The sequence below is a fragment of the Olea europaea genome, chromosome 12 (genome assembly GCF_002742605.1).
Source record: "Olea europaea var. sylvestris chromosome 12, O_europaea_v1, whole genome shotgun sequence".
Lineage (NCBI taxonomy): Eukaryota > Viridiplantae > Streptophyta > Magnoliopsida > Lamiales > Oleaceae > Olea > Olea europaea.
In genome coordinates, this window is record NC_036248.1 from 2,802,576 (window position 1) to 2,826,697 (window position 24,122).

At 35.4% G+C, this 24,122-nt stretch overlaps 3 protein-coding genes across 4 annotated transcripts; 1 reads left to right on the plus strand and 2 right to left on the minus strand.

The window, feature by feature from the left end:
- Nucleotides 1–3,348: 3,348 nt before the first annotated feature.
- Nucleotides 3,349–8,019, minus strand: LOC111406438 (U2 small nuclear ribonucleoprotein A'). The gene is made up of 9 exons (XM_023035863.1): nt 7,825–8,019; nt 7,661–7,701; nt 7,362–7,491; nt 7,176–7,274; nt 6,495–6,559; nt 5,712–5,885; nt 4,757–4,807; nt 4,413–4,586; nt 3,349–3,845 (listed from the first exon to the last, which is right to left on the minus strand). The coding sequence occupies exons 1-9, from the start codon at nt 7,904–7,906 to the stop codon at nt 3,840–3,842; spliced, it is 822 nt and encodes a 273-aa protein (XP_022891631.1). The 5' UTR covers nt 7,907–8,019; the 3' UTR covers nt 3,349–3,839.
- Nucleotides 8,020–10,090: 2,071 nt separating this feature from the next.
- On the plus strand, nt 10,091–15,882 carry LOC111405192 (probable GMP synthase [glutamine-hydrolyzing]). Of its 2 annotated transcripts, XM_023033967.1 has the most exons (6): nt 10,093–10,349; nt 10,540–11,056; nt 14,038–14,095; nt 14,207–14,290; nt 14,406–14,547; nt 15,345–15,882. In XM_023033967.1, the coding sequence occupies exons 2-6, from the start codon at nt 10,549–10,551 to the stop codon at nt 15,711–15,713; spliced, it is 1,161 nt and encodes a 386-aa protein (XP_022889735.1). In that variant the 5' UTR covers nt 10,093–10,349; nt 10,540–10,548; the 3' UTR covers nt 15,714–15,882. The 2 variants fall into 2 exon arrangements, with proteins under 2 accessions (XP_022889736.1, XP_022889735.1); XM_023033968.1 differs by having other exon boundaries at nt 10,091–11,056; nt 15,435–15,882.
- A 248-nt stretch (nt 15,883–16,130) lies between these two features.
- Nucleotides 16,131–19,608, minus strand: LOC111405193 (probable WRKY transcription factor 40). The gene is made up of 4 exons (XM_023033969.1): nt 19,390–19,608; nt 18,637–18,936; nt 18,405–18,521; nt 16,131–16,727 (listed from the first exon to the last, which is right to left on the minus strand). The coding sequence occupies exons 1-4, from the start codon at nt 19,456–19,458 to the stop codon at nt 16,425–16,427; spliced, it is 789 nt and encodes a 262-aa protein (XP_022889737.1). The 5' UTR covers nt 19,459–19,608; the 3' UTR covers nt 16,131–16,424.
- Between the last annotated feature and the right edge of the window lie 4,514 nt (nt 19,609–24,122).

Genomic DNA, 24,122 nt, shown 5'->3' on the forward strand with positions numbered 1-24,122 from the left:
CAAGAACGTAGGTGTAGTTGAAGTTTTAAATAATGCTATTAGCACTTTATGGGAATTAAAATTAATTTTTTAGTAAAAATATGTGTTTGAAAAGTTGTGGAACTTATGAAATATGTAGTTAAAATTAATTGTTAACTTTGACTTAAAATAAAATTTTAGGATTTGTTTGTCAACAATTCTAACGCATTATTTTTTCTACGATACTCATTTTCAATTACAAATTTTTATTAAAATAATATTATACATAAATAAAAAAAATTATTCTTTTCTAACCACACATTTCAACATCAATCATTATTCCATAATACACCTTTTGAAATTAAAGAGGCACAAATAGACCCTTAATTATAATCACTGTCAAATGGGGGTTTAACATCAATGGTGCTAGAGCATCAGTGATATGTTGAAGTGGAAATTACATATTCTAATAGATTAAAAATCCCCATTTCATAAATAAGATGAAATGTTTAATATTTCACAAATCAGAATTTTTTTTAATTAATTAATATATTTAAAAATTAATTATGTAACCTAATTATATCAATCCCAAATCCTTTTCTCTCTCTCAATTCCCTCGCCTATTATCGCCTCTCTCTCTCTCGACTCTCGCCCCGTTGCCTATTCATTTTAGCAGTAATCTCCAACGACTAGCAGCATAGGAGCAGCAACTGCGAAAGAGATCTACGATCGGCGAGCGAAGTGGTGTTTTGTGTGGTGCCGTCGCCACCCGCCTACTATCCATTTTAAGATCTAATCGCCAGAGACTAGCAACGTAGAAGCAATAGTTGCGAAGCAAAATCTACGATTGGTGAATGAACTCCTCTCTTCGTAATCGACACCTGAGTTAGTGGATCGGGGGTGGTGGTAAGGTGATGGTCTCCTATTTTGGATCTAGTTCAGTGAATTTGGGGTAGGTTTCTGTCATGGTAAGGTAGTGTTGCTGGTGGTGATGCGATGGTGGTTGTCGTGGTGGTACTTTTGGATCTATTTTGTTGTTGGTGTTTGGGTTGTGTCGCCGTGGGGGTGATGTTTGATGTGATAGTCGTTGTGGTGGTAGCGATTTTGTAGGATTTGGTGGTTGCAGTGTGGTTTTGTTGAAAATGGTGGTTGTGGTGATGAAAGGTGGGGGTGGTGGGTAAAGTAGTGGTGGTTTGTTTGAAATGGAGATGACAATGTTGTTATCGTGAGATGGTAGTGGTTTTGGCAGCGGTGGTGTTGGTGTGGTGATACTGGAGACTAGTGAGGTGGTGGTCACGGTAGTGGTGGTGGTCACAAATTATTTATTTTATGGTAGTGCGTTGTAATGGAAACTGACAGTGGTATTGTGTGATGGTTGTGGTGACATTTTCAGATAGGCAGCTGCTGATGTCACGGGGAGGCAGTGATTCTGTAGGTGGTGGCGATGGCGCAGAGGGTGATGGTGTGGCGGTGATGTAAGGTGTGGTGTGTATTGACAGCAGAGGTGGTGGTTGTAGTGGATTGGGGTTCGGTAAGGCGCGGCGGCGTGGTGGTGGTGGGATGGGGTTAGGGTAGTGTGCGGTAGTGAATTGGTTTGTGACCGATGAAATTAACCGTGACCAATTAATTTGATAATTTACAATGAATAAATGAGCTGTGACCAATAAAAGTTGATTTCGTGACCAATAAATAATCTGTGATCTATAAAAAAATTTACTCGTGACCCAAAAATAATATGTGACTTATGAAATTTTTTATTTTTGGTTGAAAAAAAGTTGTGACCAATAAATTGATAAGTTGTGACTAAAAATTAATTATGACCAATTAATCTAATAATTTGAAATGAATATATGAGTTGTGACCAATAAAAGTTTTGATTTTGTGACTAATGAATAATTTGTGACCTATAAAAAATTTTATAAATTTTATGTGACCTATAAAATTTTTAATTTGTGATCGAAAAATAAGTTGTGACTAATAAATTGATAAGTTGTGACTAGAAATTAATCCGTGACTAATTAATTTTTTGATTTGTGATCGATGAATAAACTGTAACCTATAAAAATTTTTATTCGTGATCGAAATATAATATGTGACCTATAAAATTTGTATTTATGACTTATAATTTATTAAGTTGTTACCCAAAAATTAATTTGTGACCAATAAAATTTTTGATTCGTGATCGAAAAATAATATGTGACTTATAAAATTTGTGTTTGTGACTTATAATTTATTGAGTTGTGACCGAAAAATTAATCTGTGACCTATAAAAATTTTTATTCGTGATCGAAAAATAATGTGACCTATAAAATTTGTTTGTAATCGAAAAATAAGTTGTGACCAATAATATGATAAGTCGTGACTAAAAATTAATCCATGACTAATTATTTTTGGATTTGTGACCAATAAACAAACTATGACTTACAAAATTTTTGAATTGTGATCGTAAAAAAATTTGTGACATAAAAATTTGATTTGTACCAAAAAATAATAAATAACTAATTGTATTGTTAATTTGTGACCAAATTGTATAGATATGTGACCTAAATATATTTAATTAATAAAATAATTAATTAACTAATTAAATTATAAATAATTTTTAATAAAAATCTGATTTTAGAAATTCGAAACTCGTTTTCTTGTTTTTGAAATGTGCCATAATTAATTTCTTAGTTATGAAATTTTCCCTATGTTGAATCAAAAGATAGGCTAATTAATTCATTTAATTAATTATATTTAATCCTACATCAATGTCACTTAAGATTGTTGTTGTAAATGCTTTTTGAAAAATAGACGAAAGTAAAACAAGACTATTAGCCAAGTGACTTGACTTACGCTTTGGTCTTATTATTAAGGGTTTGTTTTTTCTTTATTATTATTATTATTATTATTTTATATTTTTTGAAGCTGTCTTATTAAGCTCCCATTTGGCCCCCATTAATTTTGATTATAATGAGAGAGTAGTCATATTTGAAAAATAGATGTTTGTAAAAAAATGAAAAATTTTCAATTTATGTATAATATTATTCTATTGAAAATTGTGTGATTAAAAATTTTAATTTAATTTGATAAGATGTAATGAGGACCAAACGAGAGCTAAGTGTTAACATTATAAAATTAATTTTATTTTTCTAGTCAGTATTACGACTTACAGTTAGACACTTTCGTCAAGCGCAAAAAATTTAACGAATAATTTGAGTACTATTCTGTTTTATATTTATTTATAACTGCAAAAAAGTTCAAGCTTTTTCTAATAGTCAGAAATAATTCGGTAAATATTTCAAAATAAACATTATTCAAAAGCATAATTTAAATGGCCATTTTAACAAAAGCTAGTGAAATGGTCGATAGTCAAGGCATAGAAAAACCGTGTGGACAAAAACTAACCTCTCTAATAATCGAGTATTGATTAAACGTTATCAATCAAACACTACTTACAAACGACTCTTCTGGTCATAAATGTAATGTAATTACCTCAAATTTGGAGAATCGTAAAATCACTTTCTATCATATGAGGAAGGATGGAGAACAATATGCACTAAAAAATTGCTCCATAGATTGGATCCTGTAGAATTAGGGTCGTGTAAGAAAATGGTCCATACTAACGGATTTGGGTTGGTAGCCACCCACCAAGTCGATACACAATTTTGCTTGAATATTTTCTCCTCCAAACAACATAAGTTCTAACAAGCAATAGTTTTGACCCTCTCTGTAGCCATCCACCAATTTCAGTGAACAAAACTTCGTATGAATCAAATTTAATGTTACACCAGAAATACCACATGCGAATTTCTGCAAAAAAAAGGGAGTGATGATCTAGCATTATCAACCTCAATCCACAGTGCATTTTTTATAATCGTTGCACATTGACACGCTCCACGCTATTCCTGAAATGAATTAAAGAAGCGTACAAGAAAAACTATTAGGACCATAAACGAGCTAGCGGACAAGGTAGACTGGCAATCTATCAAGTAGAGTATAACATGGACGTTAGCTTCCTTCGGAAGAAGCAAGAAGAGAAAGAACTGGGAGTTGAAGAGAGCAATAACTCATTAACTCAAGGACTCAAGAACCGAGTACAGAAACTGGTACAATGCAATTCAACAATTTATTTGCTCTGGTATCATGTTTTGAGGCCAGGGCAACCACGGGGCTCTGGTTATTGAATTTACACCCGTCCCAAGCAGTAAAAATATAAGACCACTACTTTCCGGGAAATATATAATGATGATGAATAAGTAGGCCAAAAGGACAAGCTAGAGCATCAATAAAAACATCTAAATTCACGTATTGTTTTCTCATGCTGTATTATCTGTAAATCGTTGTACATATGGTGGCACTTATTTATGATTCCTTTAACAAAATCACCACTTATAAACATGGTTATTGATTGGCACTATCTTGTATACAAGCAAAGGTCACGAGAAACTGCAAGCATCGAGACTCACTACTACCTGTTCCATTTCTGCAGGACCATCATCTTTCTGTTTGGGTTCTTTGTCGCTTGGTTCGTCATTTGCTTCCTTTTCAGCATCAGTAATCATTGTGTCATCTTGGACACTTCCATTTTTAGCCATGGTATCACCATCAATATTTAGATCAGCCGGAAGCAGGCCTGACCTTAGTGCCTACAGAAATTCAAATAAATAATGGAATCAATCTGGTCTGAGCAGAAGCTTGAAATAAGAACAAAAGCCTAGAAATGAGTAAATAGACAACTCACGGTAAAGCAGCAAAGGAAAAATAAATTTAAGCTGAAATTTATTAATTATTCAGTGGCATTGACAAATGAGATTACCTCTTCAAGCCTGGCCACCTCTTCAAGAGTCTGAGAATTCACGATGGCAGCCTGCAGAGTTATTATCAGAAAGTTAAAAATGTGCTACATGCATTGAGGCAAGAAAGGAAGAATGCACACACTATTGCAATTCAAATAAAGATATAAGCACGATACAAAACAGAAGAAAAAAATTAGATTATTGACAGTTTTTGTGAGAGATGAGAGTAGATTTCACTTTCTAGAATCACATGGAAGGTAACGAACCTTTTTATCTTATTCAGTTGAATTTTTTTTATTTTTTTTTATTTTTTCAGTTGAGTTTCATATTCCATTTCTTAAACTTTTTTCTCATCTCATTGTCCTCCCTTCGACAAACAATAGCAACTGAACCTTCTCTCCTTTTCTCCCAATTTTCATTACTCAAATCTTCTCAAAAGTTATTATTGGCAGTGGCTGATCATTAATTTTTTCAGGATTCTGCAGAGTTATTATCAGAAAGTTAAAAATGTGCTGCATGCATTGAGGCAAGAAAGGAAGAATACACACACTATTATTTTTTTTTTTTTTTTTTAAATTCAGTTGAGTTTCATATTCCATTTCTTAAAACTTTTTTCTCATCTCATTGTCCTCCCTTCGACAAACAAGAGCAACTGAACCTTCTCTACTTTTCTCCCAATTTTCATTACTCAAATCTTCTCAAAAATTATTATTGGCAGTGGCTGATCATTAATTTTTTCAGGAGTTATTTGACAAAACTTTCGGTAAAAGTTTTTAACAGATTTTGATATAAGCTGATGACACGTGTGATTGAAAAGTTGATAAAGTAGTGGGTTTCATGAAATGCGAGGTTAAAATTAAAGTTTGACCAATTGAAAAATTGATCAAATTTTAGCAAAGTTTTATAGAATTTTATCAAAGAAGCACTCAGATTGCAAGGGGAGAAGAATTAAAACAAAGAAAAACTAGAATGTACCTTAATAGCTATAATTTGCTCAGGTGTGGGAGCAACCGGTTTGGGCGTTTGCTCCTCCTTTGGTAACTCTTCACTGCTTGGAAGCTCACCAGGTACAAATGTCTTCACTGATTCTTTTTTAGCTTCTTCTTCGGCCTCTTTTGATGCAAATAAATTATTGGCTTCCATTCGCTCCTATCATCATATAAAAATAGAATTCAGTAGAGTAGAACAATCATATTTTAATTAGTTGAAAGGCGATCATCCAATAAATATAGTAGTAGTCAACGAACACGAAAGTACACTAATGCTGTGAAGTAAAAATAGGTTAGTGGCAAGCTAAAATTCTACTTGATATGAAACAACAGAAATTTATCACAAACAGGAAAGTGCACGCATCACAATTACCCATGGATCAAGAATTTTTAACATTATTGTAAGATATACAAGTTCTTAAAATATTATTGTAATATCAAACAAATTTTTAAAATAACAAAAATTTTCAGTATTAATATGATCATGGGTTGAGTATGGGACAATTAACAAATATCAAACAGGTGATTAAGGGTCTATCTAGTGCCAATATCTCTGTTTATTAATTAAGTACAACATTATCAAAGACATGCGAGTTCTCATACAACTTCAGAGTCCAATACACATTCAACAGGGGTTTATTATCTTCTTGAGGGCGTGGGGCCCATTAGTTGCAACAAGAATTATATAACAGATAGATTAGAAAAGTGCCATATTACAGTGCAAATCCAGTGTACTCCCCACGTATTATGTTTTTTATGCAAGATCTACATGTGTGGTCAGTGCCCGTCCTGTGATTTTGGGGGGCCTGAGACGAACTTCATTAAGTAGGTCCCCTGAAGTAAAAAAAATTGTATTTATGCATTCAAAATTTGTGTATTATGGTACTAACAGTGAATTTGTTAACTTAATAATTAATTGTAAAACAAAAACATTTTCTTATTTTTAAACCATACATTCCCCATGAATCTACTATTCCAAAATGTATTGTACACCAAAATTAGGGCTCAAACAAGCTCATTTTAAAAATTATTTTTATAATCAAATAACAATGCAAAAAATGTTCCAAACAATCAAGTAAATACTATGAATTATGCAGATTTTGGATCCTGCCCCCATGAAAAATCATTCTATTAGTCTCCATTTTATTTATTGTCTTGCAAGTTAATCATTAAACTTCAAAAATGAGCAAATTAATATCATCACCCTTTCATTGTTATTACAATTTACACTTTTTAAGTTCTTATGGACATAAAATTGTCCATTAAACCCAGTACACAAATGTAGGATAGCTGAATATTGCACTATTCACATTGTATAGAGGCAAAAACTAAAAGAAGAACGAAAGAATCATCAAACAAATAGGTAAAGAAACTTCCAATTTACAGCTAAAACAAGAAATTTGATGGGGTTGACTGATAATTAAAGGGTAAAAAACAAATTTTGTGTTGCCTGCTAATTCCATTGAACACCTGTTAAGTTTATATATGTATAATATATGAAAAGAACCAATAAGGCATAATTTAGTGTTGTAAATGTTCGGCAAAAACTCTGCAATAATTAAAACAAAAAAAACAAAAAACTGTTAACTAATACTCATTATGAAAATGGCAATATATAGGGTGATTAAATTCTCACCTCCTAGGTTGGGATTGATACGGGTAATCCTATTGTTGTTTAATAGCAATGTCCCTAGTCGATTTAGGTAGGGAAAGTTTTCAAGCTTAACAATTTCGTTGTCAGATAAATCAATGGTGTCAAATTGATCCTGTAATTCATAAATAATTCAACAAGTATTAGGTGAAAAAAGTATAGAAGGAAAACAAGCTTCAGAAAACACGTATACAAAAATGAACTTTACCTTTCCAAATCACGAAAAAAGAAAAGAAAAGAAATAATCGTAAATGAAATCTATCCAAAGAAAATTAGAAACTGACCTCAGTAGCACCCACATTCTCTATCACTGCAATTTTATTACCTATTTTACAACAACAACAACAAAAAAAACATTCACATCAAATAGTGGGGTTGCACGTATACAAAACGAATTTCTTTATATAGAGAGAGAGATGGAGGATAATAGGGTTCAGTAAAAGGGTACCTCGGAGATCCAATTCACGTTCACGAATGGCGTTGAAAAAGTGAGGACTTTTCCAAATTAAATCAGCCGTTAGTCTCACCATTTTTTGTGTATTTTCTCACTCTCTTCCAGCACTGATTTGCACTCTCGAGCATTGGTTCAAAGGAGACCCAAAACCCCAAAAATTAGGTTTGTAATGGACGAATAATTTTTTTAGGGTAATTGGCCGGACCGACTTTCATGTGGTATAATTTCGAGCCCTCAACTTTTGAAAGTGAAGTTTTAGGTCAATCCATTTTGATTATGAACTTAGAATATCAATTTGGACGTTAATCAAACTAGTTAAATATTAGGTAATTATTTTTTATTTTCAATTAAAATCCTCAAATGTTGCTCATTCGAGACTTATGTTCATTATTTTTTTTTTTCGCTCTATTCATATCTTTAATCTTCAAATAATTAGCATATCTTGTCTATAATAATAGATTTTAGACAAATATTCTATTAACGTGGGATAATGTTATACCGAAATATTTTTTGTCAAACTTTTGTATCTTTAACTCGTTGCTTTTCAAGTTGTTGTAATAAGCCATTGTTTGGTATAGATTTCAATCTAGATTTAAATCAAAGTTAAAATATAAAATTAATTTTAATTGCACATTTTATGCGATCCACAATTTTCAACCAAGCATTTTATTAATTTTTATCAAAATCAATAAAAAAAAATTTGATTTTAATCCCTGCCAAACAGGGCTACTTGTTTGTCATCTTTTTACTCTTAAATAGAGATTAATTTGATATAGCATAATTCTGTGGTAAAGAATAACGTCATATTAAACAATTTTTATACTATATGTCATAAACAATGACAGTACAATAAAGTTGATACAAATTACTAAAAAGTTTAGAAACTGGTATTGTAATTGTAATGATCGATGTTTCATAGAAATGAGACTGACTTCCTAATATTTCAATTTGAACATAGATGTAGCACTAACATTCATGTCAAGACTTATGTAAAAAAAGACATAATTACTTATAAGCTCAATAAATAAATAGAAAGAAGAATAAAAAAATCTTCATCTTCATCTACACCCTCCATCCCATGTACCGATCATCCAGAGTAAGAAAAATGATGCTTGAAAGTAGAAGAATGAGGTGCCACCATGAGTAGGGACCATTTATGCCTAAAGGTAAAATAATGAGGTGCTTAATACCAATAAAAAAGACGTTTGAACTTTGATATCCGAGTACGAAAGAGAGAGATTGGTAATACATCTTTTTCATTAAGAAACATTTGCAGCGGGGTCTCTGACCTTTTTTAAAAAGTACAAATGGGTACTAAACTTTTTATTTTTGGCATTGCCATCCCAATCCCAATCCCAAATGTTTGAAAACTTATGACACAAAGATTGGATAGAATCCATCAGTCAAGTACGTGAATTGAACGAGCCCACTTTTTAGAATGGCAAAATTGTCTCTCCCATTGACTGAAATTTACGAAAAGAAAAACATAAACTAAGGGGTTGGTAAAAAAATTTAGCTCAAACAAAGGCTAAACAAAAAGGAATTAATAGATATAATAAAAATTGAAAGACGTCATATTTCCAAACCCAACTTGCCATCGCCATGATGGGGAGATTTCACGATGACAGATTGGGTGGGGGGAGGTGGAGATTGTGCACATGACAAGAAGAAACATGATTACATATGAAGTGGTGGTCGTTCGTCATGAGCACATGAGTTGGGGAGTGGTTGGAGTTGGAGAAAATATATAATAAAGTGGGACGAGTTGTTTGCACTTGGAGCAAGCCAAGCAGCTATTTGGTCATACGAACCATCTAAGCTCGTTGGCTCATGTGCGAGCCAGCTCGTCAAATTGAGAGAGATGAAATTTTGGTCAAATGTAAAATAGTTTCAGCAAGTTGTATTTTTCTTGAGCGAACTGAGTCGAATCGATTAAAGCAACTTAACGCGTCCTATTTAACACCCTGAAGAAGATGTCAATCTTTTTTAAAAAATTCTTTTCCTTTTTTTTTTTTTGGTTAATAAAATTTTAATCAAAGTTAGAAAATGTCAATAAACCTTTTTGTCCTTGGAGAAACTAACAGAATTTTAAACTGCAATCGTCCAAAAATTCCTTCAATCACATTCATACGAAGTTTTGAAATGACATTAAGAAAATTTAAATGTTTAGGACTTATTTGCACATTTAGAAAAGATTAGAGACCTGCTGTAATTTCCCCATCATTTTATTATAAATATCCAACGTTGTATGTGTCCATAAAAGATAAAACCAGATAAAGAAATCGTAAACCTTGATTAATTATTCTTCTGCAAAAATCAATAAAAGCTAATTAGTCCTTTATGTGGCAACTTGCCAGTGGTTTGTTGCTCTTCTCTCTCCTCCGCCATCTTCCTCTTCCTCTCTCTAGAAATTATCCTCAATTTCGGTGTCGTAGTTCCTTTTCCTCAGATTCCACACGCCGTGCTCCGCCATCAGCACCGCCTACTTTTTCCAACCAGCTAGCCTACTCCTGGGACTGGTAGAGTACAAGAATTCGCTCACAATTTTAATCTCTAACTATAGGTTTTACTAACTGTTCTCACCCCCTCTATATCACAATGTACCCTCATTACCATCCTTCTTGAAAGCTGAATAATTACTGGAACCTGTTGTGCGCTTTAATTTTCACTTATCCGCTAGTTTTTCTAAAAACCCTAATTTTTTACTAGTTTAATTTCATGTCTGGACCACCACGAGTGAGATCGGTGAATTTCACTGAGTCGGAAACGAGGCCGGTGCTCGGGCCAGCCGGAAATAAAGCTAGATCCATGGATTTGGGAAAGCCCATTTCAAAACCCAAGTTCGAGAAAGTTGTGAAACCACAAGAAAGTGACGAGCCCGAGGGGAAAATGTCTCCAGCAGCTACCGAAACTGAGCAATCGTCTCCAGTCATGGGTTTTAAGAGGAAAAATAAAAGTGCAGCCTCCGTTTTGGGGACTCGGCAGCCAAATTTGTCGCTGAACGCTTCGTGTTCTTCTGATGCTTCCTCGGATTCTTCGCACAGCCGGGCTTCCACTGGGAGGTTTAGCCGGCAGAGCATTACCCCGACTGCACCAATTAGAAGGAAGCAGCAATGCAGCCCGAAAAGTGAGAAAGTTGAGAAAATTTTTGGGGTTGAGAGTGAGGGTACAGTGATGGAAGGTTCAGTGGCCAAGAAGAGGTGTGCTTGGGTGACTCCTAATACTGGTAAGTTGCTTCTTACACGCTTCTTTGATTTTCCGAGCTAATTATAATAGCTATTTTATCTCAGGTTTTAAGCGTATAATATGAACTGTAATATTCATGTTAGATGATCTACTTGTTCAAATAAGATGTTGGCTAATCAGTCACGATTATGGAAAAAATTGTTATAATGTTTCATTGCTTTGACTATTGGAATTTGGAACTGGTCATGCCTAGAAAGTTAGGTTCTTTATGGTGAATATTTGAAAATGAATGCCCCATTTGATGATTTTTTATTTTTATTTTTTTTATATTATGTGTTTTTGACAAACATTATGCATTTCTTAATTTCTGAGATTGCATCGATAATTCCCCATTGGGAATACTTTTAGAGAATCACATATGTATTCGTAAATCCATTCTATTGATTTGGATTTAAGAATGGATTATAAAGAACATATTCAAATCTTCTTTTTTTTTTTTGAAATTCTAATGCTTCAACATTTATTGGTTGGGTGAGTGGATTTAGAGAAAAGATTTTGAATCCATGGAATTTAGACCTCTCCCCCTCTCTCTTCAAGAGGGAAACATTAAATTCTAGCCTACAAAGAAACGAAACCGCAATACCTTCGGTCTCACTGTTACCCAGAAAAGGACAAAGAAAAACAGATGTTACGGTTTATATAAAACAGAACAAGCTGCCCAATTTGCCCAGCCAAACCTGGTAGCAGGAAGAAATCGTATTCGAAATCAAATATATGAGATTGATAACCAACATAGATTTACCTGTGAACCAAAATACTGTATCAAAAATTTCATCAATTTTTATTTTTGAATTAGAAAGTATGGAATGCCTATGGTTATTCTGTATTTAAAGAAATTTATTAAGAAAACAGAATTTTTATGCACAACATTGTTGCTAAAACATGTGTAACAGAGAGTAAGAAAATTGAACAGTTATATATAAACGGACACTGGTAATGAATTGAATAGCCCCCCGCATGCGCATGCACACGCATGTGTGTGTGAGAGAGATCCAATAATGATCGATGAAAATGTAGGGATAGGTATCATTAGATTCATGCATTAGTTTGCATTGCTGCAGATACGTGACGTGGACACAACATGACACAACATGCCGACACATGATTTTTCGAAAATGTATGACACAAATATGTGGACTTAAATTCCTTAAAATTTAAAATTAATATATTGTACCTTTATTTTTTATACTTTTTAATATAGGATCCCTAAAGTATCCCTGAGCGTTAGAAATTTAAAGATTATATAAAATAGGATGGCATTTGTCTTATCGGACCCAACTCATGGAGTGATCCTACGTGTCGAACACGGACACGCCGTCCTAGTAGAAGTGTACGTGCATCCGTTTTAGTTAGAATAATTTGAAAAGACAATAATTTTAGATGGATTTGAAATTTTTCACAATTAGATCCAAAATCCATTAATGTTTGGAATGGATTTGAAATTTTTAGGGGTAGTGGGCCCATCCAATCAACTGCAAAAGACTTGGGGCATCAATTGAAATTCGTTTGCCCTAACAGATTCCCTTGTAATGTCAGTCAAGTATGACCTATACTTTAGAAACCTCGTTTGTTCAACATCTAATTTCCCCTATGGGCGTTGGTTTCCTGCATCAATGGCCATTCAATGTTTAAAATAGCCATGTTCAATATAGTCTCATTCTATCTCTGTTCTGTCAAGCTCAATTTGATAGGAATGATTATCCTCATCATGGTTTTCTTTTTAGTCTTTGCAGCAGAGGACCGTACTCTATCTAACTTAAGTCAATCTGATATTTATTTTTACCTCTTCCTTGTCAATGATAATGTCGACAAATCTTTTATTGTTCACTTTCTCCTCCCTTTTGTCTCTTTGTCATAACTATATGCTCAAGGATTGTGATGTAACACTAGAGTCTCATAGGATTGGCTTCATAACAATTGGAAAGCTGAATGAATTTATTTGTCGACAACTCGAAACACGCAATGCTAAAATATCCCTGGTGGCTTCAGCATATCTTGTCCTCTCAAAAGAGTAGAAGATAATAAACAAATTCATTGTGCTGTGTTTGGAACCCCCCCCCCCCGCACCCCACCCCACCCATGTTACATTGATAAGAAGGCAAAAAGTTACATAACGGGCTATAATTCTAGGTTCAAATTGTTCTATCGGTCCTTTGTGTACAGTGTCACAATGAAGCAAGTGATGCTTAGTAGTATCCTCACTGTTTTTATCAGAAAGCAAGGCAGCAACAAACATAAATTTTGTTACTCCCTATTCTGTCCGGCGATACTTTCTGTGGTTGCTTCCTGTGCAAAATGGCTGTTGTTCCAGGAGCCTTGGCTTGTATCCCATGGTAACTTGGACTTCTATAGTCAATTCCCCTCTACACCAATAGCACATTTTCAAACGCTTTGAGAATAACTTATTTATGGTGCATTGTCTTTTCCTCTGAATTTTCTTAACAGGAATTATTTCTTTATGCCAAGGGGAAACCTTCTCCTCTTTAATATTTTTGGGGTTAGATGGGGGTTTGCTAGGGAGCAGCTTTAGGTAATGCTTCACCATTTCATTGCAAAATTCTTTCTTTTTTTCTCAATCCCCTTGCCTCCTCTCCCTTGATATATAGCCTCCGTTTGTTTCTCATTATTTGCCCATTAAAATGAAAAATATGATCGTTATTCATCACATCAAGCCACCATATTTGACTTTTTATTTCTTGTGTGGGGCCTGTAACAACTATATTTTTCATTCTCATTTTTACATTAATGTGTACCAAACGGGGCCATAGTGTCATTCTCATACTTGAGGCTTCATTAATATTACAAAGTAGATGCTGCCTGTTGTAAATAATTTGGCAGACGTTGGCTGAGGTGTGTTTTCACTGCAATGATGTTGAGTCTCTTGCTGGAGTGTAATTTTGCTAAAAGTTCAATTACATTTTCTGTTGATTTCGTTGTGCTGATAATTTCCTTTTTCAAAAGATCAAACTTATGCTGCTTTTCATGATGAGGAGTGGGGAGTTCCAGTCCACGATGATAAGTATGTACTTCTTGCGCTGTGTCCGCTTTCTTATTTGCAGCCTCCACTATTAAAGCAACTTTGTTTGATAGCTTTCGTGTTGCTCATTTCTCTGTTTTTGACAATGTACAGGAAACTTTTTGAATTGCTGTGCTTTTCTACTGCTTTGGCTGAACTAACTTGGCCTGCCATTCTTAATAAAAGGCATATATTTAGGTATTTTTAGTTGTTTCTGTGATGATTTTGACAATAATGGATTCAGCAATTTAGTGATTATTATTTTTCATGAGCTTTCATGTTACTGGTTCAATGTGTACATAAACGAATGCAGAGAAGCCTTTGCGGACTTCGATCCAGTTGTAGTTTCAAAATTGAATGAGAAGAAGATAGCATCACCAGGAAGTCCTGCAAGCAGTCTTCTGTCAGAACTAAAGCTTCGATCAATTATTGAAAATGCACGTCAAATTTCTAGGGTATAACCTGAATTTTTTGTTTTTTTAAATTTTACAAATTGCAAAATTACAGTTTTTCTTTTCACGTCTATGATTTATTAATATTTAAGGGGATGGTGAGTGTTGCCTTTTCATCCTTAAAGAAGCAGCAAAAGGATTGAAGATATTAGTTAGAGTGGAAAATATGGTGATGATAATATTAGTTTCTATATATTATGAATCCCTATGGCTTTGATTTTTTCGCGTTTGAAGTATGATCGAGTACTCAAATATTAATTTACTTTTCTGCTATATTTTTAATCAGCATGTATACGTGATAAGATGAGACGAGTATTTATCATGTTCCAAATATATTGGAAATTATACAGCTTATAAAATGAATTGTCTAATTAGTTGACCATTTATATGTATCTTCCACTTCAAAGGGTAAAAAAAAAGGGAGAGAGAGAGAAATGTATGTTCAAATAATCGGTTATGCATTGGTGTGTTTAAGTGGGCATTTAATGTGCGGCAGAATTGTGTTTATTAGTAAAAGATGGCAGTGTGAAAATTTTAAGCTGAGCGCCTGATGCAGTTAATCAGTCACATGCCCTTGTTTGAGCCTCATTCTTTTTATAAGAATGCATTTTTGAATAGTGTATTAATGGGAAATGTGTGGTTAAAAAATAAGGAAAAATTTTGGATTTGCATGTAATATTATTTTATTGAAAAATGTGTGGTTGAAATGATGTTAAAACACTGTTTCAAAATGTATTTTTTCCAAAAGAATGGGGCTCAAACAGGATAGTCTCATATTTCTGTGCTTTCTCCTGATGCAGATAATAAATGAGCTTGGGTCTTTCGAAAAATACATTTGGGGTTTTGTGAACTTCAAGCCCGTAACAGGTAATTTTCGCTACCCGCGACAGGTTCCAATCAAGACATCGAAAGCTGATACCATAAGCAAAGATTTGGTGAAAAGAGGATTTCGCGGAGTCGGGCCTACAGTCGTTTACTCGTTTATGCAAGCAGCTGGAATCACAAATGACCATCTCATTAATTGTTATAGATATCAGGAATGTATAGCTGAAGGTGGTGTAAGGGAGAGGGACGATGGCCTAAAGGTGAAGATTGAAGGGAAACAACCCGAAGACATTGCTGAATACGAGTTAGCTAGAGCTATCGATGACTTGAGTTTATCGACTTAGTATTTGTCAGACGGTTTGTACTCGCAATGGTATGATGTGGAAGGATAGTTTCCTACACTTGGATCGCCATCGCGTGATGGCTGGCATGAATTTTATGTACAAATTGTTATGAATATTGTATTTATTTTCTGTGTACATTATATAAAGAGAATTTGCCTGAGGAAAATGATATTTGAGGTCTGCAATTACTGCAAAAAATATTCTTCAGACTGTTCAATGTGGAATCAATATCTATTTCTTTTATTTTTCTCTACATCTATACTTTCTAGGATAATTTGTGCGTTTGTTGAAGAACATGTTGAATTCAACTGAAAAATTAGATTAAAATTTACGTCGAAGTAACAATTAATTAAAATAACATATTTTATAGGATCCACAACTTTTTAACCACACATTCTATCAAATATTACGAAAATCTACCCAATAAAATGGTTTTTATCTAAATGAAAAAGGGCCTTAGAGTCGTTATCTGTCTAGCATTGTCCATTCCATGATTTGTGAGCTTAGATGGACCAGATCGAGCTTAATAAACCCAAGGTCAGAGCTTGCTCCAAATTGGGTTATTTCTAGTTAAAGAAGACTAATACAAACTTGTTTACAACTCTTTGGTTCTTTTTGTCAGCATGAATTTGCATCAATTGGTTCAGTTCATGCTTTCAAATAGTCAAATGACAAAAAAGGCACTCTTCATTTGACCATCTACATTTCAGTCTATTGAAGAAATTTTCCAGAAATGGCAGCTGCAAGTGCTGATTTGAAGTTGGGATCTTTAGTCAACGCAGAAGCCATTTGTTCTACCAAAAACTGCTGGAATTCTGGTCTATTAACTTTGCTGCTGGTCTTTTGTCGGGTTAGATCAAGGGTAATGGACGGTCTGGTCGAGCAAGGGACCGAGCTAAGTGTCACATAATGGTTCGAGCTCGAAGTCATCTCAAGCTTGGACACTTGTGAATGATTGTGCTCCCCTTCATAAGTTGCAACTAGAATGGATTGATCCTCTGAACTTCTTTGAACCTGCAAAAAATAATGAAAGGAGGTTTATGAAAAGGGACCAAACCCACACAATTAATTGCAAGATACAGTTGATCAATAATAAAATAGAAATTAAACTTGCAAAAAAATAAAATGAACACAACAAAATTTTTTTGGTCGAAGCTCCAGAAGTTCAGCGTTCTTCCAAACATCTAATCTCCCATTGAGCATCCAATCAAGACTGAATATTTCTCGGTTGAATTAAATGCCTTAAAAATTAGCAATAAATGTTATAATGTTCAGTCAATACAAGAATACACAAAGGAAGGGATTTATCTCTTCAAGAAATCAACAGATATGCCTCAAATCACTCAAGAATCAACAAACCACTTTCTCAGATCTCAACACATGAGAACCCTCTCGTTCTTATAAAATTTTCATTTCAGAAAATACTAGTATTCTATGGCTAAAACATCAAAATCATAGTTTTCGAATGCGATGTTCAACAAAATGAGGGAAATTAGAAACCCTAGCTACAGAGAGAAAAATGGAACTCTCTCGAACACCTTCGTAGGAAAAGCTACAAGAATGAAAAGTCTCTCTGCCAAACGGATCGTCCAAGTTGCCTTTTATATCATCAGAGCCAAATGCTCATCCAACGGTAGAAAATACGCCAAGTGTCATCAACCAGTGAGTTGCCAATTATAAAAGCGTGTTTTGAAAATGCGTTTTAAAATCTGAAAAATATGGGAGCACAATCCGGGTTCGAGTCTCAACAGTTTAGAATGCTAAAGAAGTTAAAATTTTCTTAGAGCCAAGCTACCAGTCTACTTGCACATATTTTGATGCATATTTGGTACGCAATATTCGACTCGGCTAGAATGTATGAGACAATATTATAGCTAAAAACATGTCAATTATATTGTATGTTAGTATAAGGTACCAAACATGTCCTTAATGAAAATAAATATTCAAATGTGTCTTCAAGTTTTGGCCTACAAATGCTCATCCAACGGTAGAAAATACGCCAGGTGTCATCAACCAGTGAGTTGCCAATTATAAAAGCGTGTTTTGAAAATGCGTTTTAAAATCTGAAAAATATGGGAGCACAATCCGGGTTCGAGTCTCAACAGTTTAGAATGCTAAAGAAGTTAAAATTTTCTTAGAGCCAAGCTCCCAGTCTACTTGCACATATTTTGATGCATATTTGGTACGCAATATTCGACTCGGCTAGAATATATGAGACAATATTATAGCTAAAAACATGTCAATTATATTGTATGTTAGTATAAGGTACCAAACATGTCCTTAATGAAAATAAATATTCAAATGTGTCTTCAAGTTTTGGCCTCAAGATGTCTTGAAGAGAGATGAGATGTTCTCTATGGGTATTTTGAACTTAAGAAATGATTGTAAGGTTTTTCTTTTCCTAATAAAAATCAAAGAATAAAACTCCATTTTTTCCAAAATGAACATCAATCTCCAATCAGCACCTATACATTTTTCGCCAAAAAAATGTTCATGATACAAATGCCATATGATACATAGTTTCTAATTAGAGTCCAGTACATAGAACCGATCGCATAAAATCATTCCATAACACGAATTCCTATATCTACACAATCAGTTGAATTCTGTGAAATTATTTCGTCGCAGTTAATTGACATCCTTCTATAATGCAAACAACTGATAGTTAACTGAGGTTTTATTGTGGCTTACCTTCTTTTTGATTGGACAAGTAGGAGCAAAAGAGCACTTGAAATAAGCTCTTGGACAAGGATTGTCCCTAGTCACCTTCTGTCCATATTTCTTCCATTGATATCCGTCCTTAACTATCTGCAATTTTTTAATATACAATATTCATCAAGAGAACACGATTCAAAAGTTTATTTTCTCTTTAATAGCCCAAGATTTTAGAGGAGGTGATTCAACATAATGAGTGTGGACTTACAAGGCTTGTATCGGACGCTTGTGTCCGTATGAAAACCCGAGAAATCTTTGCTTTGATGTGTTCTTCCCTTAGTTTCTTGCATGATTCTTCATCGCTAGAGCTGCTCTCAGAAGCTGAGCCATTGATTTCAGTTTTCCTTTTTCTTGATGCTGCAGTATTATCCATTACTGGATTCTTGATTTTATTCTCCATTAATTTGTTATGCAGATCTTTGTAATTTTCACTCACTACTGCTAACATTTCTGTGAGCCTCTTGTTTTCAGCACTAACTCGGTTCAGTTCATCTACCAAAGCACTTCTCTGATTAAAATCATGAAAAGAAAATATTCAATACGGATCAAGAAAATATGTTGTATTGGCTGCAATGTATGTAGATCAAATGATTTTACAGTAATAAAAGTGTAAATAAGGAATGACGATAGGTGAAAGACTCGATGGTTCAAGAAGAATATCGAACCGTTTAAAACCCTCGTTACTAAGGATTTCGGATAAAATTCCTCGGGCTCAAAGACTTCCGAGTGTTGCTTAGAAGCATGTATAAGCTCGAAAAAATGGTATTATTTTTTCAAATTGTTTCTACCGGTTTAAGTCAACCTTGGACCTTCCAAAATCATCTTGAGATGATCTCTAGGAGCCATGAATTTGTAATCTTTTCTTATTGTATAATGAATCGAAGAATTTGATGATACATAACACTCTAAAGCTCATAGATTCAATTCCAAACATGGAGAAAAAAATCAAACAATTACTCACCTCATCTTGAAATCTTAAAGGTGTGGCATTGAGATCCAATGAAGTATTTAGCAGGCTGTTGAATTCCATATGAAGTTTCAAAAAGATGTTCTTCAGAAAATGCTTTTAATCTGGTCAAGTTTTCCCGTGTTTATATGTGCAATGTTTTTCAGCACAAAAATGAATAAAAATATGTATTCAAGAACCAGACTCACAACTTGTAGGAAGGTAAGAAGGAAGATGTAGGAAAAGTGATAAACTAATGGCTTTGGGACATTTATTTATAGCAATTGGACTCGCAAGAAAAGTAATGGAGGTTTTTATTGAAGTGAATAAAATAAAGAGATATGTCGAAATCATGAAATATATTTTGACAAGTTTTATATTTAGAAAATAGATACTATCTCAAAAAAACAAACTATACGACAAAGAGGTAAATGAAAAATAAACATGACACGAAAAGATAAAGAACGAATTTTATTTTATTTTATTTATTTTTTTATTTTTTTATCGAATATGATGTTTGGTAACCCAAATAAATATATTAAATTTATTATGACTTGAAAAAAATATGTGCCATGCCATGTCAAATTGCATTAGTAGGTTGAATTAGACAATATCGAATATAAATATATATTTTTTGTCCTACTAATAATTAGCACAAAATATCTACTGACGTAAATTATTTGTTCGAATCCCGTAGGATGAGACTCATGTAATATATTATGAAATATATCGTGTTTTTGCTGTTAATTCGACTGTGTTTATCTTTTACTATAATTTATTTGAATCATCATGTCCAGCTTGAAATAAATAAGAATTAAAAAACAAATTTTTAAATATCAAAATTGGGATATTGAAATTCTTGCAACTAGTCAAAGTCAAGCCCACCTTTAGAAGGAGAAATAAGAGAAGTAGATAATAGGCATAAGACAGCAACAACAACAATATTGACCATTGTATTTATGTATTTGTGTGTGGACTGCCGTTTTTTAATACTCTGCCATTGCTTTCCTTCCACGTTTACACGCATTTTCCACGTTAAGTCTTTATTTTAATAACTATGAAGTTCAACTATTCATTCATTATAATATATACATGTAAGTCTTTATTTTAATCACTATGAAGTTCCACCATTTATTCATTATAAATATGCACAACGTGCAAGTGTGTGTGTGTGTCTATATATATATATATATATATATCAGTGCTTAACTAATGCTAAACACAGCAACAGAATGAGTTTAGCTTACACTAACGCCAGATGACCCGTCACATTACGATAGTAGTATAATCATTTTTGTAACCAACTATTATTCCTTATCATCTATTGTAGTGTGTTACGCTACCCGAGTGCTAAGACCGATTTTAAGGAGATCGGTCATATGTATGCATCCTTGCATTGGAATGTCAACCGTATGAATAGTGTGATAGAATAAGGAATAAAATCTGTTGACCTTGAAAATTGGACTTTTCACGTGGCCAACCGATAGCTACTCCACGTATTCCTCCCTGTGCACAATCAACGCACGGTCAGACGCACACGGCCGGGACCAGCGGGGGTGGCGGCGGTCGTATACACTCCGACGGTCAAATCAGGTTTAGGTGGTCGAAACAGTACCCAGGGGTTGTGCAAAATAATAATAATAAAGGGGAGGAGAAAATATATAAACTTGCTATGGAGTGCTATGTAGTAAGAGTTTCATTACCTTTGCCTCTTGCCAAATCTTGGGTATTTATAGGTGGGATGAACCGTTGGATGTGGGACACGTGTATACATCTGATGGTATGAGGCGTCCGCTCATAGGCGTCAATCAGCCGCGTCTGTAGAGTGGGCGGGCAGCTTGTTTCTCCTGAGTTGAATTGACATAAAGTTGATAAGTCACATCAACTAGCATCATGGAGACGTCAAATCAATTTAAACCTTAGGTGCAGAGAGGATCTTGGCACAAATCTCTTTCTGAAATTGACGGCGGATCTTCTGACAGGGGTCCACTTGGCCTCCGCCTCGAGGCGAGGAGCTTCAGTCAGTTCAGCAGGATCGCCTATACCTCGCAGTGTGCTACTAGGTTGTTGACATTGGTAATATCACTTCGGAAACACTTCGGACGGGTGTCTATCGGGTCAGAATGTATGGTGGTGAGCGTTCCGAGGTGGTTCCGATAGGGGCGTAATAGTGGTCCCCTAAGTCCAGGTATGAATATTTATATCATGAGTGGACTTGCTTTCCTGACCGGACGAGGATGCCTCGGTACTGGGGACCACTACTCGTGGGTCGATCTGCTGCAGTAACCGAAGCCATGATCTTAGGCAGGCGCCAAAGCTTCGTCACTACGGAAGGGAAATAATAACCGATGTGAGGTCGAAGAGCTGCAAGACTGGACGATTAGTAGGAAATAAGGTCAATGCGACGATCGAGACTATGACCCACACAGGACTCGCGTTAGGGGTGCTTAAGCTTCGCAAAATTGAGTGAGGAGCTCATCTGTTATCGGTGCGTTGACCCACAGGGGCCGACGCGTTGGGAGATGGTTAAAACTTTGTAAAGCTTGGAGGGAACGCAGCGTCCGAGGCGATGACCCACAGGGGACTTCGCATCAGGTGCGTCTAAATTTTGTAAAGTTGAATGAGGAGCTCATTTGCCACCGGTGCACTGACCCACAGGGGCCGATGCATTGGGAGATGGTTAAAACTTTGTAAAGCTTGAAAGGTAACGCAGCGTCCGAGGCGATGACCCACAGGGGACTTCGCGTCGAGTGCATCTAAACTTTGTAAAGTTGAGTGAGGAGCTCATCTGCCACCGGTGCGCTGACCCACAGGGGCCGACGCGTTGGGAGATGGCTAAAACTTTGTAAAGTTTGGGAGGGAACGCAGCGTTCGAGGCGATGACCCACAGGGGACTTCACGTCAGGTGCGTCTAAACTTTGTAAAGTTGAGTGAGGAGCTCGATCCGAGGCGATTCAAACGTCAAATGATTTGACAACTGTCGCGTATTTCCAATGTGACAGTTAGGTGCCATGCCCATTCTCCTAAAAGGCTGCTGCGGCTACTTATTATTGACGGCTGATAGTGACCGAGGTGACGCATTTTAAGCGAGCGTGAAAGTCACAACGAAATCTTGGGCGTAGGTCAAATCTGGCGTTTCATTTCAATGGCCCAGATTGAAGATGCGACGAACGGCTTAGATTGATCGCATTTGAATTCGACGGTGGAGATCAGATTGGTCTTTCTATAAAAGGTGGATTCTGAGCTTTTCTCAAGCTTTCTATCCTTGCGAAACAAACACTATACTTTGCTCTCAAGTCATTTGCGATTTCCGTCGTTTTCTAAGCAATTCTGGCAAGAAACTTGAACTTCCGGCGAGAAACACTAGCATCCGGCGACCTTACACCATTCCTGGCTAGGAAAACCTTCAAACTCGTAAGTTTCGGTACCTTTTAGGATTTTTAACTTCTGAAAAATGGCTTCTGAAGGGAGTTCTGGTTCTAGGAGGGGATTAGAACTAGTGAGGATGGACGAGCCCATTGTGGTGGCGATAATAGGGGAAAATATATGGAAGCGACCGGATAGCCCAGCAGATACTTCTGTGCATTGGGGGCATCGGACTAACCATCTAAATTAAGAGAGGCCGACTTGGGGAGACTTAGGACGGAGTATAGGATCCCTGATAGCATAGATTTGATCCTCCCCGGGCCCAAAGAGAGGGCCTGTTACCCTAGGTCGGGTTGTGTGGCCATTAGCGAGGCAATCTTTAGGACCGGATTTAGGCTGCCAATTCACCCGTTCTTTAGGATGGTGCTTAGATCCTATGGGCTAGCCCCGACGCAACTCAATCCGAAATCCTGGAGCCAAATGATGGGCTCCTGGATGTTGTGGAAAGAGGCGTCATTAGGGGTGGAGATGCCTCTCTCCGTCTTCCAGAGCCTTTACATATCTAAGATAACTGCCAGGGGGATAAGACCCGGGGTGGTACTACCTTACTTCATAGGGTTTTCACACTCCATTCGTGCTCGATCTGTCGAGCTCCATCAAAGAATGGAAGAACTCGTGGTGCTGAGCCGCAAGGTGGTGGGACACGATGAAGGGGGACCCCCTGGCGCCTTTTACGGTCCTGACGAAGTATTCAACTTAGTGAGTATAGTAGTTGATTTTCTTTATATTTCTCTTCGGTTCGAATCGTGCCTAATATTTGCATTTCCTTTGTAGGTGCTCTTCCTCCGTGTGAGCTGTCATCCGAGGACTTCAAAACCATCTGCATCATCTATCAGCTGCCTCAAAAGAAGAGGTGTAATACTCCGAAATTTTATGCTCGTTTAAATTTCTTTTAGGATAACGATTTAACTTTCAATATTATTTTTGGCCACAAGAAAAAGGGGGCACCACCTTTGTAGTAATTAAAGCTAGAGGTAGCTAATGAATGCAAGCATGAAGTGCTAAATGTTGTGTATACATGAAGTGATTATTAGTAGTCGAAATTCAAGTCGAGTTTGAATGAAGTGGATTATCTTGTTAGGACTTCAATTGACTAAATGATTAAATTATTTTATTGGGATTTATTTTACAATCTACAATATTTGAATATGTAGGTTGAATACAAATTTAAATTTGGGATACATTTTGCTAATAATGAAAGGTAGGGGGATTAGGTTCTATTGTTTGGAAAATGAGAGACTTCCTTTGTAAATCTAGAATTTGGGGCCACTTATTACCCTATAATTAACCCACTTGTCATTTATCATCACCATACACTTATG